At 32.2% G+C, this 26,711-nt stretch overlaps 1 protein-coding gene and 1 non-coding gene across 2 annotated transcripts in view; one reads left to right on the top strand and one right to left on the bottom strand.

Annotated features, from left to right (window-relative positions):
* LOC106642712 (uncharacterized) overlaps nt 1–26,711 on the bottom strand; it is a 339,578-nt gene that overhangs the window by 174,059 nt on the left and 138,808 nt on the right. The window contains exons 3-4 of the mRNA XM_089598092.1: nt 15,790–15,962; nt 14,616–14,895 (exon numbers count right to left, since the gene is read on the bottom strand). Coding sequence (XP_089454218.1) covers nt 14,616–14,895; nt 15,790–15,962 — 453 coding nt within the window. The remainder of the gene's footprint in view (nt 1–14,615; nt 14,896–15,789; nt 15,963–26,711) is intronic.
* On the top strand, nt 20,185–20,278 carry TRNAY-GUA (transfer RNA tyrosine (anticodon GUA)). Its single transcript has 2 exons — nt 20,185–20,221; nt 20,243–20,278. It is a non-coding gene; the product is annotated as a tRNA-Tyr (tRNA).

Here is a 26,711-nt window from a genome sequence, read left to right as displayed (position 1 = left end):
ATGAAGTAATTATAAATTCATCGAGAGATAGTACTAATCAACGTAAAAAGTAATGATTACGATTATGTCATCAAATCTAACCTATAATTTTTTTTAGTTGAAATTGAAAATTTACCTCTAAAACGAGGAAACTCATCCTAATTATGATAACACCACGAGAATCCTCGTAAATTTTTACCAACTAGATGCGTCCAACAACTTGTTTCGTCAATAAACAAAAATTTTAAAGGGGAGGGCAACATGAAAATGGTCACTTTGTTTACTCGTGAATCTAACGCCCTCCTGCGTGTTCCACGCGCCAAACCCCCACTAACAGATTGAGTAGACAAAATACCGACATTACTCGTGTATTTATCAATGCAGGCTGATAATTGGTTTACAACAGAAGAATACGTGACTTACAAAAGAGTTAATAAAACATATGAAAACGTAAGTATTAATTTTTCAATAGAATTTTTAAATAATATCAGAGAAGGTCTTCCACTACACGAATTAAAATTAAAAGTAAATTCTATAGTAGTGTTAATAAGAACTCTTAGTTTATCAGACGGTCTCTGTAAAGGCACAAGATTAAAAATAACAAAATTATTTAAGTTTGATATAAAAGCAGAAATATTAACGAGAGAAAAAAAGAAAGCAAAGCTTACATTCCTAGAATAACATTGAATACTGACACTTCATCATCATTACCTGTTGTCTTCTTTAGAATAAAGTTTCCCTTTGTATTAGCATGTTCTATGTTTATCAACAAATCAGAAAAATTAAGTTTTGATTCCTTAGGATTGTATATTAAAAAACTTTTATACTCTTACGGAAAATTATACGTTGCTCTATTAAGATGTAAGAATATAAAAATAATTTTCATTCAGATTAAATCCAAGAATTTATCAGAAATTAAGAATATTGTTTAGCAAGAAATTTTTCAGTAATTCAAAATTATGTAACTTCGAAGATCGTTGCATTTAAACAGACGTACGTTAATTCATAAAAATCATGAAAAACAAATATGTAAGAAATGTGGAAAGGGTTTTAAAAGAACAGATGGGTTAAAACGACACATTAAATGTCACAAAATTAGGCTAACATAATAAATTATTGTTTTAAAAGCTTAATTGTGTTTGTCTATTTAGTTATACCTTGTCTTGAGTTCTGTCTTTTTGTAAATAAAGTCCTCAGGTATTTAAAAATTTTATATTTAGGTAAAGAACACATGGACCAGAAAAAGATTTAAAATGTAAAAGTTTAATTAAGTTAAACAAATAATGGTACTTCAGAGACATATGGTAAGTAAGGAGAAGCGAACAGACAGAGGGAGACCTATGATCAGTGACTTGGAAAACCTTAAAAACGAGGTATGACTTGGGTGGTAAATAACATATATTTTCTAACATTAATGATAAAACATTAAATAAATAAGTATTTTTTGGGGGGAAAGGTAGAAAAAGAGGTGGAAGGGGAGCAAGGGGGAGCGGAAAGGAGGTTACTCAATTATAATTAAATCAAGAAAAACACTAAAACAAGCAAATAACTATTTGAATCGAGGGCAGCTTTGGGGAAGCTGAGGAGTAGCTGAGGGAGAGTGGGGTCAAGCTGAGACTCACAACAACTATTATATATATATGTACGGTACTCCAGAGACATATAGTAAGTAAGGGGTAGCAAATAGACAGATGGAGATCTATGATCAGTGACTTAGAAAACCCTTAAAACGAGGTATGACTTTGGGTACTAAACGACATTCGTTTTTTAAAAAAAACATTAAATAAATAATTTCTTTTGGGGGGGTGGTAGAGGGAGAGGTGAAAAAGGAGTGGGGGGAAAAGAGGGGAGGTGACTTAAATATAATTTAATCAAAAATAACTTTAAAACAAGCAAATAACTATGTGAATCGAGGGGCAGCTGTGGGGAAGCTGAGGGGGAGCTGAAAGGGAGTGAGAGGGAGCTGAGACTAACTTTTGTTAATATAACTATATAATATGGTAAGATATATATATATATACACATGTGTGTGCAGGGCTTCGCCCCCCTGCGCACTCTGCGCACTAACCCCCTAAACATCATTTGCACAAGACAGCTTGGCTTTCAATGATAAATAATCTTGTAGAAAAGATTGCAAAATTATTATAAATATAAAGTAGGAAACGATTATTATTAAAATGTGAAAAGTCATTATTAGTATATTAACATTATGTCAAAAAATGATACTTATAAAATAAGTATTCAAGTCAAAAGCTTCTTTGATTTATTTGATGCTCACGTTATAGTTTATTTCTCAAATAACGATATTTAAACATTTGGAAATTTATATATTTTCTTAAACTGAATTTTTTTTTCATGAAAACATTGATTCTGGTAATTATGATGTATAAGATTTTAAAAATCTAGCAAAAATTTTATTGACGATAGTTTATCAAAATTATTGCAAAAACGAAAACAAATTTGTCGATATAATAATCAAAGTATTGATAAAAAAATAATTTAAACTTGTTGCTCAAAAATATTACATTTTACAGACACGAGTTTGATGTTTAAACTTCTGATGAATGATGTAATACAGTAAATGTTCACTATTAAGGAAAAAATCTTTTTAAAAAAAATAAAATCAAATTCTTAGAAAATAAAAATGATATTTTAACTAAAGATAACAATTCAATAAGTAAAACGTCAAGCACAAGACAAAAAAGAAAGCTTCGTGATAACTCAATAGTTTATCATACTGAACATTCAAAAATTTACTAGATTGTAATAGTTAATATCAAACAGATAGGAATGGATTGTTAAAAATTAATCTTTTTTTTTTTTATAATAAAGACCATTTTTTTATAAGAACAAAATAAATGGTAATTTAAAATATAGTAAAAAAAAAACTTTTATGTCGATTTCATTGTTCGAAATGCATATTCTAAAAATATCAAAAATTCCGATAATTATTCTGAAATAATGCTAAACTCAAGAATTTATGGTACGTCAGTTAAAATACAAAGTTTTCTAGATGTAATAAATTAACATATTACAATTATTGTTTAAAATTCTACGAACTTGTTATATTTCGGTAATTTTTCAAATGATTCAAAATTGAATAGTTCATTCTCAGGACCTATGGATTCAGGTATAATTAAGTTATTGTGCTATAAAAATACTGGTATTCAAAGAGAACTACAAAATCTTATAGTTATTCAATTTAAAAAAAAAAATGAAATACAAAAAAAAGAACAATACAAATAACAAAGAAATTTTTAAATAAAATTTTAAAGAGTACTATAAATGAAAAAAATGACTTATAAGTAAATCCTGCATTTTATGGTGAAATAATTTATGAATATATGTATTTTTCAGCAGTTTTTTGGCCAGAAGAAAGAAAAAATTCAACGTGTTGTCATAGGGGAAACTTTGTCTCAGTCCGTTGAGTTAATATTGTTTTAAATTGATAGAACTTTTAGTTTATAATGACAATTTTAGAATAGTTATCAGGTACTACCATAATGTGTTAAGTTTTGCATTTTTGATAAGTAAAAAAATAGAACAAAAACGAAAAGGTGAAGAAAATATTTAATATTTAACGACAAATGTGTCATGTTCCGCAAAACCCCTTAAATTCTTATCCTAATGAAAAACCAAAAAATTTTTAACTGTATACATATAATGATGGTAAAACTGCTATTGATCTAAAATAAAAATCTTTGAGTAATAGTAATATTATTAAAAAACATATCGAAACTTTCAAAAAATTCTAAAGGAAAATCCAACCGCAAAAAAATACAAAGATTCTCATCAAATCACAAACGTAGAAAAACTGCTAAATTATAAAATTTATTTTTTTGAGATCCAGCCAGCAAAAACATACATACAATAAGCCATTAACTGCTGAATGTGGTGCTATAATGCTTCAAACTCTAGACTTACAGACAGTTTTGATGTTTATGTATAGCCAAAAGAATTACCCGATAATTATCCTAAGGAAACTTTTTTTAATTAACTCATTTCATCAATCACATGGTGTTTTCATTATTTTTTCCCTTAGGAGATTTCGGATAGAGTACTGGTTATTTTGAAAATTACTTGAATAAGAGTGGAAAACTAACTATGTTACAACATTATTCTTACAAAATGTCTTACAGACCAAACGAATGACATTTAAATCCATTATTATATGGGGGACAGCTGACACAACAATTTTTTATTTATTCTTACATCATGATTGAGTTAAACCGTTTAAATTATTTGAGATATAATCAAAAAAACTTAAGAATGAAATGTTACCAAGGTTTAGTAGACAAAATTGTTAATAGCACATTCAACATTTCTAAAAATTTTCAGACAAAGGAAAAAATTAGAAATCTTATTTGACTTCCATCTACATACATCAGGAGTCCAAATTGTATGCAGATACATTATCAAGATGCAGTGTCTGTTATGAGAAAATGTGGTATACCAGACTTATTCGTAACAGTTACATGTTATTCTGAATAGCAAAAATTTTAGTTAATTTTATCCAAATTTCCTAAAAATACAACACCAAATAACATTCCAAACATAACTGTTAGACTATTTTACTTAAAATTGGTGTCAGTTTTGAATTGAGCTGTTTACCTTGAAAACCAACAAAAACTTGTATTCAAAGAATATAATATTGAAACTGTTTTAAAAAACTACAAAACACAGTTAACAGCTTGGTTCAAATAAAATAAACATGATCACTTTGCGAAATCCATTGAGTATGTAAACATTTCAGAATAGTACATTATTAACACTAAATTAAAAATTTGGAAAAAAAATATCATAAAAAATACTGCAATAGGTAGATTAAATATTGTATCTCCAAAAGATCGTGTACGATTTTTTTTTAATTTATATTAAATAAATTAACTGGTTCAACATTGTTCAAAGATATGAGAACATATAAGGGAATAACATATAAAACATTTAAAGATACTGCAATTTCAATCGATTTAATAGACAACGATGAAAAATAAATGGCATTTTTAAACAAGCAACCACTGTTGTGTCTCCCAATCAATTGAGACAATGTTTTGCTTTTAATGCTTGGTTTTTAATGTTTGAAAAAATTCAAGGTGATAGAATATGGAATAAATACATAGTTCTTTTTACGAAGAATTTGCCTGATAATACAGAAAATACAGCTTTTTGACATATCGAACAAATTTTGGAATCAAAAGGTAAACTATGTAAATGCTTTGATTTACGTATACCAAAAAGAATGCAGAATAAAAAAGAAGACATGAACAAAGAAATACGTTTCAGTAAACAAATGCTCAACTTGATGCATAAAAGCTTAAATAATGACCAAAAAAAATATTTCATATTATTTGCGGACGAAAAAATAATATTTTTTTTATAGATAGTCCTGTAGGGTCAGAAAAAACTTGTTTATACTAAACGTTGTTACATGTATATTTGGCGCTCGTAACTGAATTCTGACTCATGCGCAATAGCAAGAAGACGAGATGCCATGACGCTACACTTCAGCATCTAATACCTAGAGTTTTTTTTTATAAACATTTTACAGCCATTTTTTGAGAACTATGCCCTATAGGCTCTGCAATGCTGTGTTACTATGCATTTACATGCTATCATTATTGGCATAGTAAAAAACCACCTCAGATTTAATTGTTACATCAATCACTTACACAGCAAAGGGGACCTTATTTTACATGGTTTCCGAACCATTTGGCCACAGTTGGTAATACTCACTTAAGAAATAAGTTTCTCTGAAGTGCGAGCCAAGTGAGTAAAGGCCGAGTCTCAAACTCGTGAGCATGTGTTACCAAGCCCACGAGTTACAAGAACTACAGCCTTTACCACTGCGCTACCGTGGCCGACTATAATACCTATAGTTTACTCACTCTCGGGCGGTCAGTCAGTCTGTCGATTCGCACTTCCTGCTTTTCGTATTTTCCTTTTGATTTGATCTTGCTTTATTTCAGTTAAGCTTACGATTGTATCCTTGATTGTAAAGACTAAAGATAGCATACACTAAAGAACATGAGAATAAACGTGTCCGTGTTTTATAATAAAAGTGACAGTGTTGTACATTTTATTGCCCGATCACATACCCACACATATATACTGCTAACAAACGTTAATTAATTTTTTTATTTCTCAAAATAAAAAGATTCTGTTTATGGCATGAAGTTGCATAGCATTAATTTTGCTTTTAAAGGGGATGACAAGCCATATAACTTCAAGACTTTCTGTTGTTTTTTTTGTTTGATGAAGCAAGGAGGAGAAAATCTTCATAGACACCCCAGCTAAATCTAGATCTTAATAATATAGAAAGTGCCTTTTTCGAATTAGAGTCTGATAAAAAAAAAAAAGACAAGTTGATCTAATTATGTGGGATGAGGCTTCAATGATTCCAAAAAAAGCATTGGAAATAGTAGATAAAACGTTAAAAGATTTATGTTATACTGAAAAATACTTTAAAAATAAATTAATTATTTTAGGAGGTGATTTTTTTAAGATTCTCCCAGTGATGAAAAATGGTTACAGAAAAGTGATAATTGAACAAACTATTAAATGTTTTTTCTTACAGACCTCATTTTAAACTTTAAGACTAGAAATCGGTATTACTCCTAAAGATAAAGAATTATTAAAATTATTGTTAGAAATTAGAAAAAGGAAAATAAAATCTCTCAACATTCCAAAAAATTGGATATTAAATGATGTATGTTTCTACGTTTTTTCTAATATCTATAGTTGTTCGATGATAATGTTATACTAATATTACAAAACTCCATTTTATTTACGATATTGATTACTGATACAGTGAACTTGGAACTCGACTCTACCATTACTTCCTTGTCCAGTCTCCAAGACCTACTATTTGTTGATTCTCCGTTATCAAGAACCTTTACCTGTGGCAATAACTGCTGATTCCTAGACAAAAGATCAAGTTCTTTTAAGATAAATATTCATTTCTTGCGACACATAATACCTTTATCCTTACAACTCATTTTTAAAAGAATAATGAAAATATGTTACCTTTATGTTACAAGAACATTGTTGAGATTCACAAGTAAAACAACTGCTTTGGTTTAATAAATAATAATGTAATAAGACCTACAGTTTGATTCTTAAACCCATTAATTAACTTTAATTTATGTTAGTAGCTCATGATTCAATTTTATTTTTTAACTTTCATACATATTTGAGCGTGTCAATTGTGTTAAGCATTATGATTGAGTAACTCTTAATATAAGCTTTAGTACACCTGCTAGTCATGGTACCATTAGCCCCTTGGTCTTTTTTTCCAAATGTGATAAGCAGTATACTACTTTTTGACTAGATTTTAGACCCAAAGTGTATGCACACGTCTCTGATTTTAATGTGGGAATCTCATTGTGGTAACTCAAGATCAACCGACGATATCTCCAAGCTTTTTACGTCTAACTTTACAAAATTCCCATCATCACAATTTCCCACTCTAGTATATTTGATAGCGTGTTTTTTAGCAAGAAGCGATGTCTGATATAATTGTCAACAGTGCATAGCTTATATCTCCGATAAGCTTTACTCGAGGCTCATCGTCAAAGTCTCTGGTGTGGAGTTCTTCAATTGGGAAGCTGATATCTTCTATAAGCTTAGCTCAAGGCCTATTGTCAAAGTTTTCCGCTCAAAGATATTCGATAAAGTGTTTCTTTGCAATATTAACTGTCTGGTTGAACCAGTTCTTGCTGATTTTTAGCCATGTGTCTACCTAATATATTTAATAACCTTCACTCGAGGCCCATCGCCAAAGTTTTAAGTAAGGGGATATTTAGTAACGTTTTACTTTCAAATAATCACTGCTAAATAAAATTATTTCTTGTAGATTTTTAGCAGTACCTACCTAATATATCCCATAAGATTGACTCCTGTTTTAAAGTCAAAGTTTCCTATGCAGTAATCTTCAATAAGAGTAAGACGACTCTATTTCATGAAAAGTTTTTGGAGAGCTACAGCTTATGTCTCCGATATGCTCTTCTCAAAGACCAACGTAAAAGTTTCCTGTGCAGCAACGTTTAATAACTTTTCAAATTTTTTCTTCTTTGCAGGAAAAATTTTCAGATAATATCTGTTTCATCAGCAGAGCTCAAGGACTATTGTCAAAGTTTTTCACGTAGATATCTTCGATAGTATATTTTCTTCGCAACAATCACTGTCTTATAAAAACCAGTTCTTGCTGATTCTCAGCAGTATCTAGCCTACACCCCTGTATGTTTGACTCTTTGTTAAAAGTCAAAGTTTCCGCACGGAGACAGCTTTTAGTGCCTGAAAACTTACGTGAATCAGCATGGAAAGTCTTTTTTGGTTACGAAAAATACATATATCGTCATTATATACAATTCAACTGTACAAAACTGTTTCTTAACCTGTACAAAAAAAGAAAAAATGGCAAAGTTTGAAGTCTGGGGTCCAGCATCGTGTTTATTTACATATTTTTTACTATTGAATGACATTTAGCCATAATTTTGGCCATACATTTATCCGTAAATTCAGCCACATGCTAGGCTGATAGAAACCATACTTCGTGCGATAATTACTGTATAATTAAACTAGTTTTTGCAGATTTTTAGCTGTGTCTACCTAATATATTTTACAAGCTTCACTCGAGGCCTACCGTCAAAGTTTCATGTAATAGGATATTTGATAACGTTTTACTTTGAAATAATCACTGCTAAATAGAATAAGTTCCAGAATTAACTATCAAATAGATCGCGTGGTAGCTTGGTCGACTAGTTTGTGGGACGGCATGCGGGAGACTGCGGGTTCGATTCCTGGCCAGTGCGACACTTCCGAGCAAGAACCTCTGTGAATTTTCACATGTGCTTTTTCACCACGCAATGCTCCTCGTGAAGAGATGGGTGACCTGCTCACAGCAATAATGGCCTACCACTTAAATCCTTTGCTCTCAAGGTGGTCTAAGGGACATCATCACCATACCAATGATCCACAACTGTAATATCCAACAATTTTAAAATGTAACTGATATTTGTAACATGTAATCAAATATTGTATGTGTAACAATATTATGTAACAATGCGCCTTACTGTACCAAGGTTACATGTACTTGTTTACAATAAAGCCTAAAAAAAAAAAAAAAAAAAAAACTACCTTACATCTCTGATAAGATCTACTCGTGGTTTAAAGTCCAAGTTTTTAGCGCGGTGATCTTTGATAGCATATTTTTTTTTTTTTTTTTTTTTTTTTGCAAAAAACACTGTCTGATAATGTTTTCAGCAGTACCCAACTTAATCTTCCATAAGCTTCACTCGAGGGTTATCGTCGAAGTTTCCCGTTTGTGATTCTTCAATCGCGTATTCCTTTGAAAAAACACGGTTAGAAAACTGTATCACGTATTTCAGCAGTGCTCAGCTAATATCAACTGTAGGCTTAACTTTTGGACCAACATCAAAGTTGACACAACAGGAATTAATTGATAAACTTTTTCTTTGCGAGAAAACAGTCTTATAAGATTTCCATCAGTGCCCAGCTAATATCTTCGATAAGTTTAGCTATAAGCCTATGTCAAAGTACGCCAAGTTTATCTATTTAAATATAGATAATTGTGATGACAGCTTATATTAATAAACCTGATGATTTTTTCAGCTATCTGTACTTAAAAAATTACAAAGCCAGTTATTTATCAGTTACCTACGATAAGCACTTTCTCATACTACAGTTTTTTTTGTTACCTAGATATAGATCTACCATACATGACAACCATGCCAATGAGCTACGCTACTACTGACTTAACTGCAAAAATATTATGTCGCGTCCATTGATAGTCAAGAATGGTAGATGCACTCGACATATTCCTTTCCGATTATATCTTTGTACTTCGAGTGAGCTATATTCATTATCTGTACTGAACTGCATTATCTGTCAAACTAACCTTTTTGAAAATTAGCGACTCAAATAATTATTTTCTCTAAAACTGTCCATTTTTGGGTCTTGTGCCTATGGTAACTTTTGTTTACAAAATAATAAACTATAACATATAGGTCCTGTATGGCAATAAATAAAAAGTTATTATATTTGTAAATATTTTATCGTTAAACAATAATACATGACGTAGTGCATTCTTCTTTAATGATGATAGTTTTTTGTTAAAAAAGTTTGATCTTTAATTTTTCAGAATAAGGAATCTATAATTTTTTAACAAAATTTATCGTAATGTAAAAGCTTTGTAAATATGTAATGAAAAAATCCTCATTTATTACAATGAATATTTATTTAAAAAATGTATCAATTTATAATTATTGTCAGTTGTTTTCCTAATTTGAAATTGGGTACCAGAAGTTCTGTTTCTTCGTGGTTATGATATGGCTGAATTCAATAATTTATTAACTTAAGCTCTGCAAATAAGGTGATACTTTTACAGTTATTATTATTTAATAATTATGTCACGTTTTAGATTGTATATGTATTTGTATCATGTCATACATGTACATGTGAGGCTATTCACGCAAAACCTCTCAGGCTCGCCGCGCGAGTGATAAAAGTCACTTTTTTCATCTTATTTCCTCCGCCTTATTCCTATCCTAAAAACATGTTGTAAAAAGAACCTTTAATGTATTTTTTAGTCAGCTTTCCGATGGTGTGGTTAGTTTTTCAGAAAAAATGCATGTTCACTGAAAAGAAACATATAATATGCTTTATCTCGAAAAAGGCATTTTTAATATCTTTTTTGATAGGCTAGATCGAAAGTTGAGGTTTTTTTACTTCAAAAACGTCTTTTTTCACAGTGTGCTCTCACTGAAAAACTCGAATAAAAAAATACCAAAGAGTGGACGTTCGGCCGTCTGAACGCGCGCTGAGGCCAAGTGGGCGGCCTAGCCGTGCTCAAGTTAGCTAATATTATTAGTTTTGTAACATTTAATTATTTATTTAACAATAAAGTATGCTTCTACGTTATAACTTAATATGGTACTGTATAATTAAAATAGAATCTTTGATTTTTTATATGATTTTCCGGTAGAATTGAAAGATTCGTCTGAGCATGAAGCGTATTTTAGTTCTTAATTCATTAGAACTGCCTTACATACTTTAATTTATTCAACTTGCTGTAGATGACGTACTAAACAAAATCATAAACTCACTCTTAACTTGGAAAGCAGGATTTCTTCAATAAGCCATCGTACAAAGGCATTCATACTTGATTGTTTTGAAAAGGTCAATCTAACACTTTAAGTGACTGTAACAATCATTTATTCACAATGTCTTAAAGATGTACAAATCCTTTAAAACTTATTAATCATTTATCTTCTAAAGATTTGGATTTTTTCCCGAACTCTATGATGAATATTTATCCATTTGTGTTAGAAAACTAAAAAGATTTACGTAAAATATCGTCGTTTAGTTTATAAATGGAAATCTGGTTCAGGTAATAATGATGGAAAAAATTTAAAATTTGAATTTGGGAATAATTATAACAAAGAAGCAGTTGTAATCTTTGAAAAAATGAAAAAAAAGTTTACAGAGTTTACATAGAAGCAAGAGAGAATGCGGCTACTCACTCTTGATCTTGATTTTTGGAGACATAATAATTTGATGAGAGAGTTTGGTTGCAGTAGCTCGAGCAACGAGAATATTAGGAGAAAAAAATACCACCTTAACGAGAAGGCAACTGTCTTTTAGAAGAACTGATAGTTTCAGTTAAGAATTTTCATGAAACAGACGATATAAGTCGATTAATGCCAGGTATGAATGATTTTACATCTGTGAAGCAGGAAAATGAAAAATATAAGATTCTTGAAATCAAATATGAATCGTGATCTTAAACAGACAGATGTACCATTGCTACACAAACTTTGAATTCTCATGATTTCGTTGACTTACTAGAAGAAAAATTTCAAAAACTCAAAACTCATGATTTTGCTACGAAACTATCACTTTTTAATTAATTAATTGGAAAAAAAATTCAAAAGTGGAGAATTTATTTTAACTTGTTATTTTTCGGAAAACTATGCGTTTTTTATACAGAACTTAACTCAATCTTTTCATTGGAACAATAACCAAGCTTCTATTTTTACAGTTGTAATTTACTATAAATGAAAAAAATGAGCTTAAACTTAAAAGTATTGCTGTTATTTCCGATAACTTACATCATCATACAATTGCAAGGAAACAAAAGTTTTTTATTTTAGTAAAGAGTCGTATGAAAATTGTAAAATTAAACTCAAATCTCAATTTGATAAAGTAGAATTATTACCAGGTACTTTACAATTCATGCTTTTTTTGAGATATAGCATATGTTGTGTTTCTTTTTGTGAAAATAAAGATTCTTTGAAAAACTAACCACACAATTAAAAAGCTGACTAAAAAATATATCAAAAATGATATTTGCAACAGTTTTTTAGGATAGGCCTGGGACGTTTCACGTGAAACACCCCATGTAAGAAATAATGAACGTTACGTTGTTCTAAAACAATAGTAACACAAAAAAAAACTAATGCACCGACAACATTATACTTATTAATGAAATAAACTTATTTCATAATTATTATATTACAGTATATTATTTATTAATATTACTACATTATTAAGCATGAGTTATATTTATCATCAATATGTATAAAGTCCATCTATTTTCCTCCTTGGTAGTTTGAAAAAATAGATAAAAACTATTGTTATTACTTTTTCCAAGAAAAATGGTGTGGTGAACTATGGGGGGACAAAAAAAATGACGTTGGGGGCTGTGAAGGGGCTGTGGGAGGGGGGGGGGTCCAGAAAAAAATAAAAATGTTAAATTAAAAGTAAACATGGTCAAATTTTAGCTTATATGTGGTGGGGCTGTTGGGGGAGGGGCTGTTGTGGGTGGCTGTGGGGGGATATGTGGAATGTCCCAAACAAATGACTACATAATATAGGGAGATATATTTGTATGTTTATTTTCTCTATCTCCAAATCTGGCTAATAACTAAAGATCTATCGTTATGCCGAGTCCCATACGAGAACTACTTGATCATCTAGTTAACGTTTCTTAAAGGCAGAACTTTAAGAGTTAGTCCTCTTGTTACCTTGTTGAATGACCTTGTAGCCGACTCTGAAGTACTACAGGGCTTGCACATTAGTTTTCTGTTATATACATAGGTCATAAACAGCTTTTCTTCAGCATTATTAACTAAATTATCTTGTCTTATCTACGTGGATGACATGAAAAATTTGAAGCGTATTTCTTAAAACTTAGATTCTCTATTTCTTTAGTCCGATCTCTTAAATATGCACTTTTGGTGCTCTAACAGCAGATTATTCGTTCCTAAAGATAAGTGCAAGGTTTTATCACCTTTTATCTTAGTTTATCCATAAATAATTTGAGCCTTTAACTTCGTAAGAATTGTTGTACGCGCTGTACTTGGCAACATACTTTTGTTTTTGAATTTGTATCTATGTCTGTGGCTTATTTATTCTAGGAATAAATGAATGAGTAAAAGCATTTATTAATGTTAAAGTAGCAGCTACTTAAAAGAATGATTCAGAATGTTTTTTAAAAATTATTGAATTAAATAAATCGTGGAGTATTGCAAAATATTACGTAACCAAATTATGAAAAAAAAGAAAAAGTATATAAATATTTAAATTAAAAATAAGTTACTAACCATCCTATAAGACAAACGGAGAAATTTATCTAAGTTATGAAAACTTACAATAGAACTGACATAAGGCTCTTAGCTAGTGTGTAGGTCATCGGTTCCATTCCTTTTTTTTTTTTTTTTTTTTTTTTTTTTTTTTTTTTTTTTTCTTAGCACAATTGATAAAAGAAAAAGACATTCAATTTTAAATAACATTTCTTAACATGTAAGCTATGGTGGTGAAGTGGCGCGTGGCATGGCTTGGTGTAGTGGAGCGAGGTGAGGTAGCTGGAGAGTGATATAAACAGAAAAATTACTTTCAAACATATTTTTTAAGGTCACACTTCTATAACCGTTGAATGTTTTAACTTGGTGCCCACGTAACATATTTATAGATTCTCTGTATTCTTGTATCTTCTACTTTTATAGGCCTTATGTTTTACTTTCAGGCCTTAATAGTTAACTTTAGAATACTTATTATTAAATTTAAAGCAGAGATATCTAACACCTTCTGTTCTCCTACTTTGCATGAAGAAAAAGTTAGGAAGAGATAGTAAGCACCATTGCTGGAGTTTTGTTGTGACACATGTCGTTATACAAAATAGCTTTTAGTGACGGTACAGTCATAGATGAACGGAAACGTTAAAAAAAAAGTTGACGAAAGATATAAGCAGTTATAGGCAGTACGACCTAAACGTAGGCTGCAGATACGAAAAATTGTTAGTTGTTTTCAAAACTGTGTTCATTACTTGTACAGAAAAATATTCTAACTCCTACATAAAATTTAGTTACACCTCTCTCAATTATATAATCCTATTACTTAAAATTAATTGTTTTTTAGTATAATCTCAACAAAATTTTAATATGCTTGGCACAACCTAAAGGTAGATTGAAACGAGTGTTTCACGTATGCAAAGATTATTAGACTTCCATATTTTTCAAAAATTGTAAGTTATCTCATTATCTTGCTTTTGCTGATCTTAAAAAGATATTTAGTAAGAATTTTCTTGTTATGTCCATTAATAAAATAAAATTAAATACCGTTAGAAGAAGATGATGTGGTTTGAATACATTTATCATGCTCTGACGACGAAGGTTTAGCATTCAATTCAATAATCTTTTTAGGTTTGCGTTTGCGCGTTTGTATGCCATCTTTTCGCATTGCTAATGGTCGATTCACCCCGTGCAGCTTAAAGTAGAGACCACAGGCATTACAGACAGTTTCACCCTCATTGTTACGTCTCCAAAGAGTTGTAGTACGTGTGCCACAATTCGTGCAGCAAAGCCCAAGTCGCCGTGTCGCCGTCTGAAATTCAGATAACTGTTCCATTTACTTACACGTATTTCTAATAAAAAATTAAAATAAGGATTAGCGCTTTCTTGATTGCAGACGATTATCATTTGTTCTCCCTTCTTAGACTTAAAATATTAATTATAAAATTTTATAAAATACTATAGTTAAGAAATTTAAACTTATGCAAAGAAAAGTATTCACGAACCATTAAGAATTAAGAATCAGTACATAGTGACAAAGTTGGAGATCTTTAGAGAAGATGTGATAAATTTTAAATCATGATTTTCAGTTTTACTAGTACTAATAGAAATTTTGCTAGTCTCATATTTTGTAAGAAGATGTATGAACAGCCAGAATCCTTTGACTCTTTCACGTGTTCTTAGATATGACATCGTCTTGCTACTATATTTCTTCTTACATCATTTTTTTTGTTAACTCTTGGTACAAGTATTTTTCTTAGTACTCAAAGAATGTTACTCTAATATTAGGCAAATTTCTTTACACACTCACTCTGTAAGAGTTATTCATGTGAGAAGTTTCTCTTTTATAAGAGTCTACATTTAATAATGCAATTTACTAGGAGGTTTAAAAGACAGTTTGCCCAGAAAAAAAATTTTCAAAACTCATAATAACGTCACGTGAGCAGAAGAGCACATTATACAGCATTTCCAGAGCCTTGATACATTTTTAGTGAACCTCCTTGGGAGTTGTTTTAATGCAACGGTGAATTTTTATATCTTGAGAATTAATATTTATATCTTGAGAATCAATCAAACGTATCTTTTAAGTAGTGAGTTATGGCTTGCTCAAATTAAATAAAAAAACTTAATTAAGTATTTCCAAAGATTAGTATATAAATAAGTCCATTTTACTTAGTCAAAAGAATGAGCTAATTTATAGAAAGTAAGATATTAAACTTACCAATCGCTTAGTTGGCTTAATAAGAGGTCGATTCATGCCATTAATTTTGTGGTAGAGTCCACAAGCATTACAAAGATAATGACCAGTACCATCTCGACGCCATAAAGGAGTAGAAATAGCTCCACAATTTACACACTCACGACCCTCACTAAATTGAAAGTCCATCGTCGAATCTGAAAAGAAATCAAAAGTACTTGGAAGATTATTAACATAGAACTAGAAGATTCTGTGACTAATGTTAATGTTTAAACTATTACTTTATGTACAAAAATTGTTTATTTTTATTTAAGAAGATACTTAGTCAGTATGGCATAATTGTATCAAAGTATTAGTGCAACATTTAGTAAAAGTTTACATAAAACGATTTTTTGGCGTACCCCGCAAAATTGAAATCCCAAGGTTCTTTTTTTTAATCCTACCAGTAGATTCATGGAACATCTTATTACCTTTATGTACACATTATATAGTATTAAAAAATGTACTTACGATTGAACAATATTCTTATAGTTTTTTATTTATTTGCTTACTTGACACTATCATATGAAGTCTCACTTCTTATTTTCATACCCTCAGACACGTAAACATGAATTTTCAAGCTTGCAAAAAGTTACATTTTGTTTTTTTTTTTTTATTTTTTACGGGGTGCTACGTACACTAGTATTTGAGCAAAATAAGTTTGAGGGAAGAACTAACCTTAAACTTTCGAATTAAACAGAACTTAACTTTGATTCTGCTTACGAAGCAGTTGATGATTTACACTCGTAGCATATAAACGAATTAATCATTAAGAAAGTACGATTACATAAATTATTATTACTCTAGAGATCACAAAAGGAGGCCTCATTTTTCCTCAATTTTATGGTAAAAGCTTTTTCAATACTTTTTAACGTATATTGCTACAAGAGTTATCATTTACATTAACGTACGACATTAAAAAAATTTTGGACAGTAAGGTAAAATAAGATTCATTGATCGTTTTGTCATATTAATGGTTTAATACTTTTTTAACAATTAATTGATTTGCTTTACAAATCTTAAGTAGTCATATAAAATGTTTTCTACACAACAAATCATTGTAACTACTTGAGAGTTGTTGGAGCCCAATCTTTCACAAACGGTTTTATCATCTCGGAGTCTAGGTGAAGACCATTAACCTTAACAAACATACCTTAGGATTTAATCTCAGTTTCACAGAAATCTTTTTTTCGTGTTTTAGGAAAGGTTTGGCATTTTGTATTCTTAGCCGATATTTCAGCCACTTAGAGTATTTCTTGGGTTTCTCAGTAACAACAATTGACTAACACACTAAAAACTGTCGGGTGATGAAGTGGCCAAAATTCCAGTAACCTATATCTTTTTAGAAACAATCTCCTAAGTGATAAGATATCTTATATTGCCAGGCAAGCCAACATTTTTTTTTAATATCATTGAAAAGCTCATAATTTAATTCTTATTTATCTGATAAGATTAAATGGCCTTCAATAAGAAAGCATATTAAGTATTAATTTTTCAATTTATTCGTTTTGAAATAATTGCGTACTAATATTGTCTAAAATTTTTTGAAATAATTCAGTTGACATTTACTTGTAATTTCTAAAAGTTTTATTTATACTTAAAGTATTTACATTTTTTGGTAAGTAACCTTAAATTCTAGACAAATAACGTAATTTATGAGCCACTGATAGAAGCTAAATGATTTTGTTATACTGATTAATAAATGGGTTAACTAAATCAAACTTATACCGTAAAGTATAAAGGATTTTATCTATTTAGGCTTATCAAACAAGGGATTTGGTAATGGAAGCGGCTTTAGTTAATGATTTATATCCTAAGCTCGCCTTAACTTGCGTGGATTACGCCCACGTAAAACAATGGGTAGACCTAGTAGCCTATGAAGGTTTCCTTTTCAATAACCTACATGGACCAAAAAAGTCCCATCCTTCTAATGAATCGTTGCTGTTCATTCTCTGCAAAATAAATCATTGCTGTTCTAGCCTATCTGCAAGTGGAGGCTTCCAGGATCTTGAATTTCAACATCTTATCAACCTCTGCATAGGTATCATCTTTACAATTTTGAAACACTTTGCAACTCCTTGTGCGTTAATTTTCTCTCCTACTGTTCTCAAGAAAATATGCTAGCCACGTTATCGTAATTACACATTCACTCATACCTACATACACTCACACACGTACGCACCCGAATGTATATACAACACTAATGATGTGATTACAAAAATGATCTGATATTATGCACATTTAAAATAAATTCCAATTAAAATAGTCTATATCATAGCTAGGCCAGAAAGTAGGGCAATAACTGACTGTACTATATTATCAGCTGAATCAAAGGTAGGGCCGGTAATGTGCGATGAATAGTAGCTCCATTTTCTGGCCGTAGTACGTTTAGTTTTTTCTTTCCACCTCCACCAAATGTTTATCACCACGGTTTTTATTTTATTGAAAATAAAAATATCATGAGTCAGTTTCCTATGTATTTTTATTTATCGATGAACTACCCGAATAATGCTACTCAAATGGACGTAGACAAATTTACACGTATATTGATATGTTACAAGTTAACCTATCTATAGCACTTGTATATTAAGTAACAGACCTGAGTGGTGGTGTACGCACGCATATTTTAACACTTAAATCAGCGTGCAGGTTAGACGTGCAGGACGTGCTGTCAAAGCAAGAGGAAGAGCAACCTGAAAAATTAGCTCTTCTTGTTGACGTCGAAGGATTTTCGTTGTTTATCCTTGTTCTGTTTTTATTATTGTATCGGTGTACGTTTCCTTATCCGTCAATACATAATGTAAATATACGTGTACATGAGTATCTAAACACATTAAAAGCAATGTGAAAATCATAAAAGTTTTATGAATACGCCAGTACATATTCACGTACATCAAAGGAGCAATGTCAGTGTGTAGCATTTTCGGACTTAAATTGACACAATTTAAAGCAAGAGTGGATGTAATTAGAGGGCTGCGTCTATCCCGTAACCTTAAGTATGTCCACGAATTTTGTAAAACTATTCCGATATATTTTTCCCTCCTGAATGTAAATTTTTTGGTCTGAAGTCCGACAAATGGCCCGTTTTTTTGTTGTAAAAAGTCTACATCGACAATAACAAAATAAGTTGTTTATTGACAAAAAAAAAATAAAATCTGAATCGTTAGCACATTGTAAACAAAAACCCAATGCAGATATATATACCTAAACCCCATTGATTTTGCGTAAAAAATTCCTGAAGTTTGAAAAAATGTGTTTTTTCACAGTTTTTGATCGCGTCTTACACAACCGCTACTGCATGGTACTGGTTTGTACAGAAATTTGCCTATTTCAGTTTCGAAATATTTGTGTCTCCTGAATCTTCATTTGTTGGTCCAAAGTCCGAAAATCATCACATTAATTGTTATAAGCAATATTAGAATAATCGATTTTCCTTACTTTTAAAGAACCTTTTTTTGCAGTTATTTATGGAAAATTTGACGCTAGAATAAATGGTAGGGTCTATTTAAAGAAAGAGTTAAGGTAAGTGGTGAAAAATCTATTTTTTGATAACAACGCGCTTATAAGTGTTTCGCTGTAGTTTTCAAGCATTAATAATATATTAATAGAAAAGCTGACAAAATTTATCGTCAAAAGCCATATTTATAATTATTCTTACACCAATAAAAAGTGGGTAAATGGAAAACAGTGTTTTGTCTAAAGTAAGGGATTAGTGGTTCCTATGCCAGGCACCAGGCAGAGATTGCCAGCTTGACTGTCGAGAAGTGGTTCACATAATATAGGTCTTCTCTTTGAATGGGACTTGGATTTGATGAATGAGAAACAAGTTGAATGAAATAAAATTATAGTTTTAGAAGATTATTTTTTTCAAATTCTACCAGTTGTGAAAAAAAACAATAAAAGTGTCTTTACCAAACAAATAATGAAATTAATGACTCATCGACTATTATTTTTGGTAACAAAATTAGGTATTTTTTTATTTTTTGTTGACAATTTATTTGTTATGTTACTATTAGAAACATGAGAAAAACTAGTTGACAGTTAGTGCTCAGGTACCCAGGTGAGTAGTCATACTTGTCTAAAACTATATGACAGATAATATAGTTATACGTATAAATATACCTTCTATAAAACAATACTGTGTACAAAGGTGGTGCAATTATTGTTGGCATAAGTACATCTACGTTAGTTAAGTGTTTTTTCAATAAATATTCTAATATTTAATAACAAAACAATTATGAACAATACATATATAATAACACAATACAATACAAACGATATGGAGACTGGCCAGTACAAGACTCTGCAGTTTCATCGAATCTTTCGATAGTTTCAAAACAACTTCCTCATGCCTACGCTGATTATATCCGTGACATCACGCCTTCGATAGCTCAGTTGGTAGAGCGGTGGACTGTAGTTGGTTCGAGATGGGGCAGACATCCATAGGTCGCTGGTTCAGATCCGGCTCGAAGGACCACATTGAAAAGGACAATGAAAGGATAAGAAAACAAAGACGAGATTGAGAATAATGGTTGTATTCTATTTTAAAGGGTTACAAAGTACTTATCGCTAAGATTGACGTCTACGCACCTTATTGCTCAATAGTCGGTTCGCAACTGCCTCTACGCCATCGCACCCCCTGTGCTTACGGTTCCGGTTTCCCCTTCTACTTTCTAAGTTCTAGTTGCGTACAATAGATGTCTCCGTGCATGTCGCGACTCTTCCAGAGCATCCCGCTTATTTCACTCTACATACTAATTAGAGATCAGTTCGTCACGAGGGAGATTTCAATTGACACTATAGCCGACATTCACGGCATTTGGATAGTAACAATGAATTTCTCTTTGAAGTCTCTCTCGTACCAAACGTGGTCTCGCGTACATGACATGTTTGGTTCCATACACAATAACTCGATGTAGGCAGAAACACTACACATCCGCGCCCGCGCGCCAACTAGGAGCAGTTTTGCAGCCTGACGGCTCGGGACCTCCAACATAGGCCCGGGCTCTCTGGCGACCCTCACTATAGGAGCGGGCTCCACGAGGTCTATGACAACATTGGCTTGTCGACCACAAAAGTGACTCTTGTGTCAGAGTGAGTCCTGCTCCCCCGCGCGACGGCTTGTTCAGCGTTTTTCCCTTTACAACACTAGCCCTCAAGTCTTCTCCTACGCTCAAGGCTCGACTTCACGTCGTACGTACATGGTCACTCGGGTGCCGCATCCGCTATGCGCGTCCGTCGCCAACAACTCTCCCCCCCAGTACAAAATTCGCTTAATTTTTTACTTCATCTCGATACAAAGGAATCAATTTGTGCACCGCTCGCATGTACTCGCCCATGCTCGTTCGTACTGAGGCGGCTCGGATTATGTCGTCCTTTCCTTAAAAGGTTTCCACTACGGTTCCGCGGCGTCAGGAGTTTCGAGCTGCTTGCGCATCCGCGATCATGACTACGTCACCAACTCGTATGGACACTGTGTAATCTGTCCATACTCTTGTAACCATCGTTGCCAGAAATTATTGGCCAAAATCTGCGAGCGCTCCTAATCCCGCCTTGAGCAGAGTTGTTGTGAGTCGAGCATGCCAAGCAGCATTCCACCGGACGACGAGCCGATAAGAAAATGGTTGGAAGTGAGAGCTTCGCAGTCGTTTGAATTAACCAAAACATGCGTAAGTGGTCGCGAGTTGATTACGTGCTCAGCCTCGGTCAACGCTGTGTACAATACCTCGTCAGACGTAACTTCTGTGCCTAGTATCGCTTCTAAGGCGGCTTTCGCGGATCGCACGAGCCTTTCCCAAGCGCCGCCCATATGGGGTGCATCTGGAGGGTTAAATGTCGAAGTGATTCCGTTCGCTATTGCGTAGGCATGTTGTTTTGTCTTGTCGTCTTGGGACACTTCTTTCGTTAGTTCAGAACATGACCCATGGAAATTCGTACCATTATCGCTATATAGGAATGACGGTGCCCCGCGGCGCACTATGGGTCAAATGGTTTTTTTTTGTTTAAAACCTATTAACTTGAGAAGGAAAAAAGATTAATCAAAACTTTTTTTTGGAGCTTCAAACTGAGATAATAGAAAAAAGAGAAAAACTATAGAGAATGTCTCGTCGTTGAAACCTCACCTCAAAATTAATGAGAAAACTCGAAAAAACAGTATTTTTAGCCGAAAAATCACTCAAATCACTTAATAACAACACTGTCACTTTTATTCTTCAAACAATTCTAACTTTTATTACTAGAGTTTGAGTTTTATACTTCCAACATAACCTTAAAATTTGGGATTGCATGTAACAGTGTCAGAAACCTGATATTATGTTAAGAATAAGGAATACTTCGAAAATTCCATTTAGAGCTTTTAAATAAAGTAATAGAGAATAAATAAGTAGCATGAAAAAATATCATATTGTTAGACCCTAACCTCTTATTTAATTAAAATACAAGAAAAAAATATTCTGAGTCAAAAAATCGTAAAAATGACTTAATTTTCACTTTATAACATTATTACTTTCATGGATAGTAAATACTATTATTAGAATTATATTTTTGTACTCCTAACATAACCTCAAAAGTCGAGATTACAGTTTACCGTGTAAGAAACTTAATATTATAATGAGAATGAGGAATAATTCAAGAACCACATTTAGAGCTTCAAACTAAAGTAATAGAGAATAAAGGGATAGTATAAAAAATATTATATTGTTAAACCCTAACCACTGAATTATTTAGAAAACATAAAAAAAATTTTCTGAGCCTAAAAAACATTGAAATGATTTCATTTCAACTCTATAACATTTCTATTTCACGTGATCCTAACTACTATCACTAGAATTCAATTTTTGTACTTCTAACGTAACTTTAAAATTGGAGATTATAGGCGTGTAGTGTCAGAAATCTGATGTAATGGATTTGATGGTGCCTCTGGTTACGCTAACCCTCAACAAAAATTTGACAACGATGATAATGATGATCGAAGCCCACAACAATCACTCTTTGTATCTGGTACCCTAATTATACAACTTTTGAGTCAGTCTAATCCTAGATATTTATGGAATAATCCATTGCCTCAGAGTGATAGATATTTGAGACCTCTGAGGATTTCACATGAAAAAGAGAATGAAGAAGTTTCTCTTAGAGAATACAACCGCTTGAGTGCCAAGATAAATCATCTCAAGTCGTTTAACTTCACCATGCACAATGGAAATGAGGTCAGCGTCAAATTTTCAGTTGCAAGAACTCTTTTTGACGGAAAAAGTGTTAATGCTTTTTTAGGCAACAGAGCAACCCAAAGGTGCCCTGTATGTTTTGTAACAGCCCACAATTTCAACAACGAAAACTTAAGCTTCACTCCTATCGAAGGCTCGTTATCTCATAGATTGGGTCTCTTACACTGCGAGATAAAAACATTTGATCATTTACTACATATAGGTTACAAAATTGATAAAAGAGAATGGGATGTAACTAAAGATATGAAGGGTATCTTTCTATATTCATTACTTTTTTTCTCTTATTTCGTATATTTATTATAAAATAAACATATTTGGCAACTATTAATTTAGACTGTTTGGCTACTGTTTGAAGTGTTAACTTATTAGGCTAGAAGGTTATTAAGTCCTTTTTTTACTGAGGTTTTAGGTTATGGAGGTATAAAACTATGTACCTTAAGTACTAATGTCTGTATTACAAATTTCAGAATCAGTTGATTTACACACCAAGCAAGTACAAAATCGAATATATAAAACGTTTAAAGTAAGACCAGATCAAGTTATTCAGGAAAAAGGAACATCTAATACTGGTAATCTTGCTCGGAAATATCTTCAGGAACCTGAGAAGTTTGCGAGGGCCTTAGGAATGGGTGAAAATTTAGTTATCAATCTCGCAACTATTTTGAAAGTTTACAGATCCGGATTACAGCTTTAATTAGACGAACTTGAGCAGTTAAGTGAAAAAACGTACAAGCTCCATTATCAAAAGTACCCATGGGTACGTATGAATCCTTCAATGCACAAGCTTTTGAAGCACGGTCCTGCTATTGTACGACAATTCCCCCTTCCTATCGCTTACTATGCTGAAGACGCTCTAGAAAGCATGCACAAAATTCACAGAGAGACTGTTAGAGAGCATTCAAGGAGGAACAGTCGTGATAACACTATTCTAGATACTTTCAATAGAGCGGTCTATCTGTCAGATCCAGTATTGTCAACTGTTTATTTAGATAGAAGGATGGCAATTTACAAAAAAAAAGAAATTGCTCCAGAAATTAAACGATTTTTAAAGTCCGGGTTAGAAAAGAGCATTAGTTTTTTAAATTTATTTGTGATTTAACAATTAAAATTATTGTATATACTTTCAGAGAGTTAACAAAAACTCAAATTAGTGGTAGTGATAAAGAATAGTGGCAAAATGAATGTTCACAAAAATTCAACCATTTTTCATTAGTTTATCGAACAAGAGACATCTGTGATTACGTTGGTGTACCTATAAAATGTTTATCCTGCTTTTCAAACATTTTTATTAAGTTTTAGTATTAAACACACTCACTATAAGTTATTTCAATAACGTAAATTCAGAGACATCAGTTACTTGTAATGAACATTATGTAGATGTCAATATATCTACATAAGCTCATAATTTATTGCACAACAAAGCCATAGGCAATCATGACGTGGTTTGCTAAGTATTTATTTGTTGTTTAACAGAAGTTAAACAAACGAAGTTGAACCATAGACTATTAAAAAAGCTTATTCGATTCATTCTTAGATTTCAGTGAAATTTTATACGATTTATTTTTTTTAAATATTATTTGTGTTTCTTATTTTATTCCCCCCAGGGCAATACCTTGTTTAAATAATAAAAACAATGTTTATTTGTTAATTTTTGTGTTCTTTCAACCTTTTTCATCCAGTCTGAGAGTAAGATTTCCAACTTGAATCTTCGACACAGTTTTCCTCTATTTTCCATCATCTTAGCTTAATACTTTTTACGTATTTTGGAATTATTTCTTTTCCTTCTTTAGATATTAGGTTTCTGAAACATCAAACCCAAAATCTTATAATATAAGATAATGTTAGGGGAAGTCGATTGAACATTCCGTGGAAATAGCTATTAATGTTTGAAAAAAAAAAAAAGAGTTGATCAAGTCATTCTGAAAATTTTTTAGTACACGGAGAGAACTCTGACACTACATTAGTATAGGATTCTGCGTACCGCGTTCGTATACAGCAGCGCATACTGTAGTAGGCTCATACTGTACTCATGTTGCATCTTGCCGTGCTATGTTTGCTCGGGATTCATACCAAATTGGTATGAATCTCGAGCAAACGCAGCACGGCAAGATGCTATAGTAGTGCAGTACGAGTCTACTGCAGTGCGCGCTGATGAATACTTATGTAGTACACAGAGTTCTATACTATCGTAGTGTCAGAGTTCTCTCCGTGTAAGAACGTTATTTAGATTTTTTTTTTAAGAATAGTACTTAACGATCTGAGATTCTCAATATTTCTTTTCTATTCTTTATCGTTTCATCTCGGAGCTCAAAAAATAATTCTCCAATTATTCTTTTTCCTCCTCATAACGTCAGATTTCTAACACTACAAGCCTGTAATCTCCAATATTAAAGTTATATTAAAAGTACAAAAATTAAAATCTCATGATAGTAGTTACGATCATTCAAAATAATAATGTTATTAAGTTAAAATTAAGTCATTTTTAAGATTTATTGGCTCAGAATATTTTTTTCTTGTATTTTAATTAAATAAGAGGTTAGGGTTCAACAATATAATATTTTTTAATACTACTTCTCTATTCTCTATTACTTTATTTAAAAGCTCTAAATAGAATTTTCGAAGTATTCCTTATTCTTAACATAATATCAGGTTTCTGACACTGTTACCTGCAATCTCGAATTTTAAGGTTATGTTGGAAGTATAAAACTCAAACTCTAGTGATAAAAGTTAGAATTGTTTGAAGAAAAAAAGTGACAGTGTTGTTATAAAGTGATTTGAGTGATTTTTCGGCTAAAAATACTGTTTTTTCGAGTTTTCTCATTAATTTTGATGTTAGGTTTCAACGACGAGACATTCTCTATAGTTTTCCTCTATTTTCTATTATCTTAGCTTGAAGCTCCAAGAACAAGTTTTGATTAATCTTTTTTCCTTCTCAAGTTATTAGGTTTTAAACAAAAAAAAACCATTTGACCCATAGTGCGGCGCGGCGGGCCGCTAGGCGTTGCAACGCCATGATAGTGGACCCGGCCGTTAAGTTATGGGCGACTTGAAGATGCACTGCCCGCGTGGTGAGACATGTGAATAACACGCCCCATCTTTTGACTCGACTTCGTCCTATTTTGACGTATAACGGCCCAAAGTAGTCGACACCACAATGGGTGAAGGGTCGCTTATGAAAGGCTAAGCGCGCTTCGGGCAAAGAAGACATCAAGGGTGTTTTAGGTTGCACTCGTCAGATTTTACACGTAAGGCACTGGCTTTAGATGGCCTTTAATGCGGGACGCACGCCTAGGATGTGATATTTTTGTAAGAGCTTGTTGACTACCGTCTCGTGATTATCGTGGTGATATCGCTGGTGATAGTCACGAATTAATAACCGAATCATTGGGTGCCTACCATCGAGGACGATTGGGATAAAATTGTACTCCGCACCACGGATCTTAGTGACTTGCCCCTGAAGCCAAAGCATTTCCTGCTCGTCTAGAAATGGTGAGAAAGGCCCTAGTCTACTGTCACGACGCAACTTCCTCTCGGCTCAGATGGCCTCTATCTCTTCCCCGAAGCTATCGGCTTGCGTCACGCGAATGACATACTCTTCCGCCAGATGCTTTTCGGCGAGTGGTTCTACGGCTGAAGGTCGTTTGGATCATCGATATAAGCATTTTCGGAGTCGTCGAGCGACAG

This window comes from Copidosoma floridanum, unplaced genomic scaffold (assembly GCF_036245765.1).
Source record: "Copidosoma floridanum isolate Cflo_tuat_1 unplaced genomic scaffold, Cflo_Japanese_pri ptg000005l, whole genome shotgun sequence".
Lineage (NCBI taxonomy): Eukaryota > Metazoa > Arthropoda > Insecta > Hymenoptera > Encyrtidae > Copidosoma > Copidosoma floridanum.
This window is presented reverse-complemented; position numbering and strand designations above follow the sequence as displayed.